This window comes from Lipotes vexillifer, unplaced genomic scaffold (genome assembly GCF_000442215.2).
Source record: "Lipotes vexillifer unplaced genomic scaffold, Lipotes_vexillifer_v1.1 scaffold981, whole genome shotgun sequence".
NCBI lineage: Eukaryota > Metazoa > Chordata > Mammalia > Artiodactyla > Lipotidae > Lipotes > Lipotes vexillifer.
Window position 1 is genome coordinate 1,399,919 of NW_006789191.1, and position 11,952 is coordinate 1,411,870.

The 11,952-nt window shown below is 41.2% G+C and overlaps 1 protein-coding gene across 1 annotated transcript in view; it reads left to right on the forward strand.

Moving 5' to 3' along the window:
* KHDRBS3 (KH RNA binding domain containing, signal transduction associated 3) overlaps positions 1-11,952 on the forward strand; it is a 159,873-nt gene that overhangs the window by 126,693 nt on the left and 21,228 nt on the right. Inside the window, exon 7 of the mRNA XM_007462417.1 lies at positions 3,631-3,713. Within this exon, the coding sequence (XP_007462479.1) occupies positions 3,631-3,713 (83 nt within the window). The remainder of the gene's footprint in view (positions 1-3,630; positions 3,714-11,952) is intronic.

The window sequence follows — 11,952 nt, forward strand, 5'->3', positions numbered from 1 at the left end:
CCACAGAGTTTCCAGAGAGAGAGTCCTGAAGTGCGGAATCTAAATCCACACTCCGTAACTTGGCCACGCGTGGTCTGGTATATGGGTGTCTCCGGCTCATTGCGCTCCCCTTTTGTGTGCATTCCACAGTGTGCTCACCTGAACCCTGGGTGAGAAGGGTTCTTGTGTCTGTACCTCCATTGTTTTGCACCTGCTGTTCATTCTGCCAAATTTTTAATAAATTTTCCCAGCTGCTTTTGCTTTTCTCTGCTTTCAACACTTCCAGGAAATTTTCTTCCCCTTTCCCTTTCCTGGTGCCACGCCGGGTGCTTCCCTTCGCCACAGCATGTGACTCGTTGCCTGATCTCTTCAGTCGCCTGTCATCTCCATCCCACCAGCGTACTCACTAGACAGGACACCCCTTTCCCGCCACGGTGTCTGGTAGGAGTGCCAGCCACAGGGTAGGGGGCTAAGTAAAGGATTTGTTTTTGTTTTTTGGGTGTTTTTTTTTTTTTTTTTTAACGCGGTAAGATTACTTTCTTTTTGTTGAGATGCTAGCTGCTTTTGTTAATTCACCAGAATTGTAATATCTGCAGTTTGCTACTTGTAACTAAAATCATCTCAGATATTTCTGTTTGTTTGAACCTTATCTGAGAGCTTTCTCCTCCTTGCGTTGGTCACTGGAAGATCATAGCTATATTAGCAACCTGCCTTCAGCCACTGCAAGGGACACCATGGCTTACCAATGTGTTCTAAGGATATTCTTAATTTTTATTCTTCCTCTGCCCCTATTTAATGAGTATTCCTTTTAGATTCTGTCCACGTTCAAAGTTCTGAACACGTAGCTCTTCAGCAAATATTCAGTTCCTCCTTTATGAGAAAACATTTTTAAAAATTTAAGGTGGTCACATACAAATTGTATAAGCCTTTTACCCCTGCAAAGGTAGTATCATCCCTTCAGCTTAATAGTTGTCTTACAAAATGGAGCACATTACAGTATACCTTGCTATTCAGATACTTTTGCTTTTCTAAATCAAATAAATTGAGGTACACTATTTAGTAGATGCTTCTTAAAAGAGAGTAACTAAGGTCATCACTTTAAAATCAGTCATTTGGCTCCTCCCCTTGTGTGTAGTGGCTGCTGACGTTCATCACCTGTGAGTCTCATCATTTTAGGAATCCAGGAGAGAGGTCGGCAAGGGTAATGCTTTACTAGGATTGTTAACAATATAAGCTATTCTTTATAAAGTTCTTAATACATATCTGGCATTTTGCTGGAATACATACGTATGTATATGTAATTTCTCATCCTTTCAGGATACTTATTAAGGATTCACGTTTTACAGGTAAAGAAACAGATTCTGGGGAAGTGGATGAACTTGACTGAGATCAGTGACAGTAAAACACAGAAGCCCATCTGACTCCACATCTTTTCTCTTACCCCTTGACCACATTTCTCCAGTTCAAAAGCTCTGGTGATAATCATTAAATTGATTACCATTGGTAATACTGATGTTCCAAAATACTTAGATTATTTCCTGGCTCTTTTAAGTATTAAGTAAATACCAGTAAGTCCAAAGTCACTATGTAATTGATTATCCCCAGAAACTTAGAAATCAGTTGTAGGGTAGGCTTCCCACTTTCATAGATGTAAATGTCATTGAGCAACATATCTAGTTTGATCTTACAGAATGATCATCTCTCTGGACCTTTTTCAGTTCCAAAATACCTTCAAAATAACCGTAGTGTACGTGTTATCACATCTGCAAAATGTCCTCATAGAACTAGGAGAATGGCTTTAGCTCTTTTTGGGTTGTTTTTTATTGTTGAGTTATGAGAGTTCTTCATATATTCTAGACACTAGACCATTGTCAGATATGTGATTTGCAAATATTTTCTCCCATACTGTAGATCGTCTTTTCACTTTCTTGCTGATGTCCTTTGACACAGAAGTTTTTAATTTTGCTGGAGTCCGTTTTATTTACATATTTTTTTGGTTTGTGCTTTTGTCAGCATATCTAAGAAACTAATAACTAAGGTCACAAAGAGTTACACCTGTGTTTCTGCTGTTCAACCTGGCTAGTGAATTTTTCATTTGAGTTGTTACACTTTGCACCTCAAGAATTTCTTTGGATTCTTTTCTGTATTTCTTATATCTATATTAATATTCTCTATTTTGGTGAGGCATTGTTCTAATACCCTTCCTTAGCTTTTTAGATACAGGCTATCATTTAGTGCCTTGAATATATTTCAAATAACTGATTTAAAGTCTTTGTCTAGTGGGATGAATTGGGAGATTGGGATTGACCTATATACACTAATATGTATAAAATAGATAACTAATAAGAACCTGCCGTATTAGCACCAGGAACTCCACTTCGCTGCACAGTAGAAACTAACACAACATTGTAAAACAACTCTACCCCAATAAGAAATAAAAATAAAGAAAGTCCTTGTCCAGTAAGGTCAGTGTCTCAGCTTCATCAGGGATATTTTTCTATTGACTACTTTTTTTTTCTCGTGTATAGACTATACTTTCGTTTTTTCTTTGCATGTTGCATAATGGTTTTTGTTTGTTTAAAACTGGACATTTAATATAGTGTGTCCGTGTGAAAATCAAATTCTCCTTCCTCCCTAGGATTTTTTTTTTCTTGGTTTAATTACTTTTCCAAACTAATATTGTAAAGTCGATATTTATCATGCATTGCCACAGAAGTGTCTTTTCTCTCTTACCGTAGTGGTCAGCTAATGATTGGACAGAGATTTTGTCAAATGCTTGGAAACTAAGTCTGTAGTTTTTACCAAGAGGCTGTGGGTACCTGCTGGAGCTTGTCTTCAACACTGAGCCAATCAGTTTACAACTAACTGGCTTAACCTTGACTTTCCTTCTTATACTGAATCTCAAGGTCAGCCAGAGGAGAGAGCTCAGGGCCTTCTCAGGTCTGTCCTGGGCAAGTGCCTGACACTGTAGCCTTTGAGATTCCAGAAATATGTCAGAACTTTGCAGAGCTCGTAGGGACATCTCATTCCCCCACTTTTCCTTGTAAGCTTTTTGGTTAGCCTGTTATTTGCTCCAGTCTTTCTCCACCACTTCAAGCAGCTAATCTCATAAACAATTGCCTCTAATTATTTTCTTCAAATACCTTGAGGGAAAAGACTTTGTGCACTGGATGAGCTCCCCCGGTCAGGTCAAATAAAGGCAGTCCTCTGGGAATGGGGTTTTGAAAGCCTCCACCCTGCCCTGCCCCTTCCAGTGCCCTCCAGCCTGCTGGTTTCCTCCTTGCTGGATTGCGGCTCCTGCAGAGCTGGGGGTGAGGGGTGGGAATAGGACCGAGCTCACCCTTCATTCCAAGGTGCAGCCAATTTTTTAAAATATAAATGCTCCCTAGATCTCTGCAAGCCTTTGGTTAACTTCCAGGGATCTAAAAATGTTGATTCTAACAATTTTTGCCAGTTTCTCTCTGCTTTTTCAGGAGAATTTTTGGAGGTTCTTACTCTGTCATTTTCACTGATGTCACTTTTATGTTTTTCCTTACGTTATGATTAGATATATAGTTAAATGGTAGCTGAATTAATTCACTAAAAGCAGAATGCGTCTTCCTTTCCAGAAATTTCTCTGAACTTTTTTGTACTTCTCCTGTTATATTTTAGGACTATGGTGATGGATATGGCACTGCTTATGATGAACAGAGTTATGATTCCTATGATAACAGCTATAGCGCCCCAGCCCAAAGGTAAGAGTCAATCTTTATGACCAGACCCCATAGCAGACATTTGGGCCCTTCCACAGTTGCTGTACTCTGGGAACAGGGTGATGATTGGCCAGTGACGGTGATGTGACTCGGCCTGCTTTGTTTTGTTTGTTTTAATCGGAGAAGCACTATCTGTCCTACCGATCAGCATGTATTGCTCTCACCTTTACTGTAGTGCTAAAGCAATGAGTCTTGGAAAAGAAAAGTTGAAATTTTATTTGCTCTAAAACTTTAACTTAAGCATATTCAGTATATTCTAAGGAAGAAGAGTGTCTACCAAGTCTGTGGCTCTTCAAATCCTAAGGCCCAAAGTCATATCAGAAATGTGTAAATATCCCGCATTGTCAGTGCCTGGGGATGGAAGTGACAAAGGTTTTTTTCAGTGTTCATAGATCATTTCTGTTTCTTCGCAGCAGTGCTCCTGTTTTCTAACAACTTGAAATTCCTATTTGTGAAAAATGAGTGAGTTCTAATTTGTTTTCTAAAGAAGTGTTGACTTAGAAATGAGTGTTATTGGAGGGAAACACAGCTTCATAGTTACGTCTTCTGATAGTACACCTTGATGTCCATTGATATATGAAATCCGTGTTCTGTTCAGAATGTTTTCCTAAATGCCTAGAAACCTCTTGCTTTATGTTTAAAATTTTAAGTGGTAGACAAAGACAGACATACGCAAAGCAAAATACTGGCTTTATGAAGCCTAAATAAATATGGACTACATGGTTATTTCGATGAAGCATAAATTCACTTTTGAACTCATTCGGGGCCAGGCAAGCTTTGAACAGACAGGCACCCTGGTACTGAGGTTGACAGGGATATAATTTTTTCTCTTTTTGTTCATGCCAGATTTTTTACTTATATAATTTGTAACAATTAAGTAGCCTTTAAACTTTGACTCCCAACTGGTCTTCTTTACGGGAAGCCCTGTGCATGGTGTTTGCATCCTTGCGGGTTTTGGCACGCCCGGGGGTGACTGGCACACAGTGGACGCTAGACAGGACTTTACGTGTCTCACCCTGTATAGGTGTCACGAAGTATGTGGGGCTGTTCCCGTTATACAGATGAAGGGATGGAGCACAGAGCATAAGATTAAGTAATTAGCCGGAAATCACACATGGAGTGCAATCCTTTAAAGACTCACACGTCTCATTTAATCTGAACGGCAACAGCAGGAGTTAATGTGCCTGTTTTACAGATGATGAAACTGAGGCTCAGAGAAGTAAATAAACTAACCCAGAATGTGCACCAGACTTGGAAAGCTTGTAGTCTTCCCACTTTAAGCTGTGATAACGTATTAATATGATTGATCACAAGCATTCGTTCCTTTGGTCATTTATTCATTCAGCCAACATTTATTAAATGTCCACTATGTGTATTAAATGTACGCCCTGTGCTCGATGTTGGATTACAAAGATTATTGGGACAGAGACCCTCTCCTTGGGAAGTTCACAGGCTAGAATGAAATACAGATATTTAAAAGCAATGTAATGTAATCACGTGAGAGTCTGAGGAAAAACACAGTATTTCCATAAGAAGACAGTGCTCAAGTCTGGTTGGGAACACTGGGGACATTTCACTGAGAAAGTGAAGGGCAAGTAGGGGTCACCAGGGTACAAACAGGGAAGGACATTTCCCAGAGCCAGAGCAAGGCACAGAGCCCGACACAAGAAGTGCTGCCTGAGCTGGAGGGCGTGCCGCACGGGACAGATGAGGCAGGAGAGGGACTGATCGCATCCTCCCCAGTCTCAGGGTGCAGGCTCCGGACCGTGGGCAGCAGCAGGGAGCCACGGGAGCGGTGTGTTCACACCTGGATTCGGAGAAATGGATTAGAAGGCGGTAGAGAGGCCAGATTGGCAGATGGCGAGCCTGGAGGCAGAGACCCATTAGGAGGCTGGCACGTTCCGAATTACAAGCCCTTTAAATGTCAGGAAGACTCACGTGAAAGAAACACCTTTCATGACAGCCGGCCCGCCTGCCCGGAAGTGATCTTTTCAGCGCTACCTGAAGGAGTTACAGAGAATTGTATGAGAATTGCCATACGTTGGCAAGTGCGGAAGGTCGGTTACTCTTAATATTCATTTAATCCTCATAACCTGTGAAATAAGTGTCAGTCCTTTTAAAGAAGAAAAACTGGTTTACAAAAATTAGGTAACTTGCCTAAGATCATGCAACTTACAAGCGAAGGGGCCCGACTGAGCACCTCTGTCTGTCTGTCTGTCTCCCTCTTCACCGTCTACTGTAAATCACAATGAAGCCGCTATATTATGGAGCAGCGTGAAGAAATGGTTCCAGGTGCTGTATTGGTTTGCTAGAGTTACCGTAACAAAATACCACAGACTGTATTTAAAGCAGCAGAAATTTGTTTTCTCAAGGTTAAAGAGGCTGGAGGTCCAAGATCAAGGCGTTGGCAGATCTGGTTTCTTCTGAGGCCCTTCTCCTTGACTGTCAGCTGGCCGCCTTCTCACTGTGTCCTCTGTGCGCATGCATCCCTGCTTTCTCTTTGTGTCCAAATCCCCTTCCTTGTAATGACAGCAGTCAGATTGGACTAGGGCCCACAAAAGGCCCCATTTTAACTTAATCACCTCTTTAAAGATGATTGATTGTCTCCAAATACACATTATGAGGTACTGGGGGGTCAGGGCTTCAACATATGATTTGGGGGGAAACACATTTCAGCCCATAACATGCACATATTATAACATCGGTTTAAGTACAACACTGTGTATCTCATAATTAGAAATCTAGTATAAACCAGTTAGGAGAGCAGATTTTGAAATCATCCCCAGGATTGAGTAGTGGGTGTTGACCAGGAAATCACCATCACATCATCTTCAGTAGTGAATGTTGGCTGTGTGCTTGGTGTACTATACCATGGGCTTCACACAGATTTTTTCCCCTCTCAGCATGCCCTGAACTATTGCAAAATTCAAGTATAAACATGTCATTCCCTTGCATACAGGTTCAGAGAGGTTAAATCGCTTATCCAAACTCAGAAGGCTGAGCAGTGGTAGATCCACATTGGCCCCAAGCATCCTGGTTTGTACTTCCATTGCCTTTCAACTCTCCTTTTGTCATGGTTTTGATTTCAGTTACTGAAACTGGTTCCACTTAATATTTTCCATATACAGTATTCAAAAATCTGATATTTTGTGATGCTTTTAAATCCCTTAGGAATCATGCTTTCATCTGAAATGGAACTGTTGCCTTATCAGACTGTGGAATGCCTTAATCAAACCTAAGAATTTCATTTATCCTGCATATTAATGTTGCAGGCTAAGACGAATGAAATTAAGAACTTGGTTTTTCCAATTTTCCGTGAGATCCTTTCAGCAAAGAACATTCACGGCCACTACTTTCAAGGCGCAAACAACCTAGTATCCACTAACAGATGTATCCATGTAACACTTGATATTTTGGGGTCTAAAATTTCTTGGTTTTTACACTCCAGGTTCTATAAAATTTATTTCAAACTTCAATAATTCTCTCAATTCAGAATTTGAAAGTACAGTCTGTGCTGTAGTTATATAGTTCAGCGTTACTGCAGAATTCTTTACTTGGTCTCCTTTTAGATTACAAGCTGTTCTGAAAATGTTCTTTGACACATCAAGACGTAGTGGAAAGAGCACAGAGCAGAAGTTATTAGGACCGCACTGTCCACCCTGGCAGCCTCCAGCACACGCACCTGTTGAACGCTTGAAAGGTGTCTAGTCCAAAGGGGGATGTGTTGGGGGTGTCAGGCACATACCTGATGCCAAAGGCGGTGTGGAGTAAATAAAGGATGCAAAATAAATACACAATTAAGATCAACATCACCTGTTTCTTTTTACGTTTTGTTTAAACATGGCTACTAGAAAACCCTAAATTACAAATTTCCCTTGGACTGAGCAGAGTTAAAAGATGGCAGTGTCTCTGGCACCAGCACAGAGGAGCTGTGTCTCAGGTTCAGGGCAATGCACCCTCGGGGCAAGCAAGTCAGGTCACCAGGAGCAGAAAGAGAAGTAGAGAGTGTCCAGTTACATTGATCCTTTTGAAACTGCTGTTTTGAAGTTTTGTACTGTGTTACTACCACTATAGCACACGTGTTACCCATAAATAGTTTCAGTTACAAGCTCAAAAACCGTTTCTTTCTGATGCAGATGTGTTATCAGAAACGTCTGCAGACCCAGGCCACAGTGTAAGAGTCTGACGGAGCTGGGTTTAGGTTCCACTTTTAACGCTTACTGGTTTACGTGACTGTGGGCAAGTCATTTCACCTCTCTAAGCCTCCATTTGTAAAATGTGTAACTTGGTTTTTTCTTTGGAGGATCGACCTGAAGGTTGAACGAGACAGGAAAGCCCACAGCCCTAGTGAACCGCGTGGAGGTAGGCAGGCTGCCCAGCGTCTTCTCCGTGAGAGACTAAATGAGACCTTCCCCGGCGTAGTTCCACATTCCACCAGGTGGTTAGCGTAGCGCTGAGGGAGCCCCAGTGCCCACCCTACAAAGAAAATAGAAAATTCAGCATAGTTCAGCTACGTTTCCCCATCGATGTTTGTGATGGCCCCCATAGCGTAAAACAAAATGTAAAACAAAGCATTGTTTATCTAACTTCACACATTTAACGAGTAACAAGCTGTCATCTATTACTGTGAAGAGGAATATGAACTATTCTTTACAATACTGGAGTTATTCTAATAAACCTGGGCTCAGAGATAGTTATGGATTAATTCCTGTGGACTCACCGCTCTGGAGTAGCTGTGGTGAATTAAAAAAGAGCAGGTGATAAATGGCCTCAGCCCTCAGGGACCTGCACCTGCCTTGACATGACTAGAGCCTTCACAGAAATCATAGTCTGACTCCTGGAAACTCTTTGTAAATGTATCTATTTCATTCTAAACTAAGTGGAATTAGTTTTCATTTGGTATCTTATTTATAACATGATGCCTATACTTAATAATACAGTGCTGAGTTCTGGAAATTTGCTAAGAGTAAATTTCAGGTGCTCTTATCACACGAGAAAATGGTAACTGTGAGAAAATCTGTTAATTATCTTGACTGTAATAATCATTTCACTATGTTTTTGTACCTTATGTACAATTTTATTTCAAATTTCACAATTTTTTTTTTTTTTTTTTTGCGGTACGCGGGCCTCTCACCGTGGCCTCTCCCGTTGCCTCTCCCGTTGCGGAGCACAGGCTCCGGACACGCAGGCTCAGCGGCCATAGCTCACGGGCCCAGCCGCTCCACGGCACGTGGGATCTTCCCGGACCGGGGCACGAACCCACGTCCCCTGCATGGGCAGGCGGACTCTCAACCACTGCGCCACCAGGGAAGCCCCCAAATTTCACAATATTTTAATCTGTGTTTCCAAATAATTGTAAATTCTCCAAGGAGATATTTGATTCCTCTGATGATCAGTCATAAAGAAGGTAGAACAAAAAGGGTTTCCAAAAAGTGCTAATAACCCCCTGAGCATAAGTGGATGACTCTGTAATAAAAAGTTTATTTTCTGGCGGGTTTAATGTTGACATGCTAATTTCCCATAGCACTTTGTGGCTTGACGGTACTTTTGAGTACCTGTTTCCTTTCATCCTCCAGAATCTCTATGATTTTCCTGAAAACACTTAGAAATACTGAAAAAGGGAATTAGAAATAATAGCTGCTAGTTCTGGAGAGCCTGTTAAATCTAGTACTCAGCCATCTGCATCCTTTCTATACATTATCTCCAGTTTTCACAGTGGCCCTACGTGCTAAGCCTTTCCATGTACAGAACTTGAAGATGTGATGTTTAGCAACTTTCCCAAGAGTGCGCTGCTGAAGAGTACTGAAGCTTCGGGTTTTGTCTGACATTAAAAACCATTATCCAGCGAAAAAAATTTTAAATGTAAAATCATTGACTTGTTTTTGTGACAAAACAACACCTCAGCCCCTTCATCCAAATAGGCAGAGTAATGGAAGCTGTCAGAAGCTACGAGTACTCTTGGTGTGTTTTCAGATGCCAATTCCAAGGAAGGCAATGAGACAAAAATTAGTGTTGCCGTATGCCCAGCTGTCTAGTTTGCTGTTGCTTCTATTGGCAGCTTTAGCATTGTATGTGCAGTAATGTCTTCTCAAAAGCTGACTTGTAGAGGTCTGAATATAGTTTGGAATTTTTCACTTTGGAAATGATGACCTGGTGTTTAGTTTAGGATGTAACATTTAAACATCAGTAAAAACTGTCTTTTGGAAGATATTGCTGTGTTGTATCAGGGTTGGCTGTTTTGCATTTTTTAAAAGCAGTAATGGTTTGGCCTGGATTAACCATGCCTTGCAATATTTTTGTAAAATATACTTTTACCTAGCCTGGGTTTTTGGCTACTTGCAGCACACGTACTGAAGAAGTCTCTTAGCACAAACTAAGCCGTATAGCTATTGACAGACAGATACTTCTAACACAGTATTATATAGACATTGATCAAATAACAGAGACACCAACCCAGATTATACTGTAAAACTGTAAATATCTAAATTCTCAGTCAAGGACCATATGCTAAGAAAAAACAAGGAGATGGCTATAGTGAAAATGAAGCTACAACCTGAAAGGGAAAAGGGAGGGAAAAGCCCAAGGGCCAAAGTTTTAACATGTATAAGTATTGCTGTTAATAATAATTACTGCGCATTGACCACATCTACTGCAGCATTGGTTGTATCTAGATAAGTGTGTGTGTGTGCACATGTCTCTGTGTGTATGTGTGAGCGTACGTTCACACGAGCATGTATTATCCCCTCTGGTCTTAGTTTTAACTTTAAAAGGTGGATGTTCTCATCCCCATTTTTTTCTTGAGAAAACTGAGACACAGAGAGAGGTTTAATAAGTGGTCTGAGTTACACACTTAGTGACATTACTCATCTCAGTCCATTTTGTTTCTACCGTTGTCGTGCTTCTCAAAGAGTCATACACCTATCACTGAGGTTTTCACAACATGATTTCAGGTGGTACATGGCCAACTTTTCTTTTTTTTTTTTACAGTTTTAACAATTAGATTTTAAAGTTCCTGGAAAAGTATAATTACCATAACAAGCACATGATTTTATGAATAGTATTGCTGTAAATAAATTACAGTATGTTTAAGTTAAAATAAAGTCAATATAGGGAGTAATATGAAGCCACTAACAGGATGAGTGGTGGACATGGATGGGGAAAGTCCCAAAAGTGGTCCATGAAGGGCTGAAGTTGGGCAAACACTGCCCTCAGCACTTTTCTTTTTTTCAAGATTCATTAACAAATTTTGAAGGAATGAGATATCTATTGAGTGTTTATCAAGTGTTAGTTACTATATTAAATGCTCTCACGCCTATCATTTTATTTAATTCTGCAAGAATTTAATAAAATGTTTTTAGTTTTACAAATAAGGAAACTAATGCTCAGAGAGTTTGAGCTTGACCAAAGTCACATAGCTAATAAGTAGCAGTCAGGCCTCATATCCAGTTCTCTTTAAGATCAAGTTCTTTTGCTTAACCTGAAGGCAACTGAGATGGGGGCGGGGGAGGTCCCTACAAATACAGAGAATACCAGAACGCCTGACGTGGCCACGTGGAATCTTCAGACATGATCTCCGCAAGTGGATGAAACAGCAGCAAATCAATTGCCACTGTCAGTTCACTCTCTCATGTTCTCGAGAATACATGAGATTGATCACTGAGGACGGTGGAATAATGGTAGTATGTGAAAACAGAGTCCACCGGGGAGATGTACTACATCGTTTGGATTTAGCGCTGCCATCTGCTTAATAGCATCTAGAAGATGACAGTGGTGCTTATGATCACCCACTCATGGCGGTGACAGATGCTGCGGGGAGTAGAGTAAGCATTCCCGGAAACGAGGCTCCTCACCAGAGTGTAGATTGTGTGGCAGGCTTTCTAAGAAGTGCGATTGGGGCTTCCCTGGTGGCGCAGTGGTTGAGAGTCCGCCTGCCGATGCAGGGGACACCGGTTCGTGCCCCGGTCCGGGAGGATCCCACATGCCGCGGAGCGGCTGGGCCCGTGAGCCATGGCCGCTGAGCCTGCGCGTCCGGAGCCTGTGCTCCGCAACGGGAGAGGCCACAACAGTGAGAGGCCTGCGTACCGCAAAAAATAAAAAAAATTAAAAAAAAAAAAAAAAAAGTCTAAGTTCATAACACTGTAAATTCTCAAAAATCAAAGATAAGCATCTTTTGACAATGCTGTGGGACAGCAAGCAGGCCTCCTATCTCTTCTAAAATTAA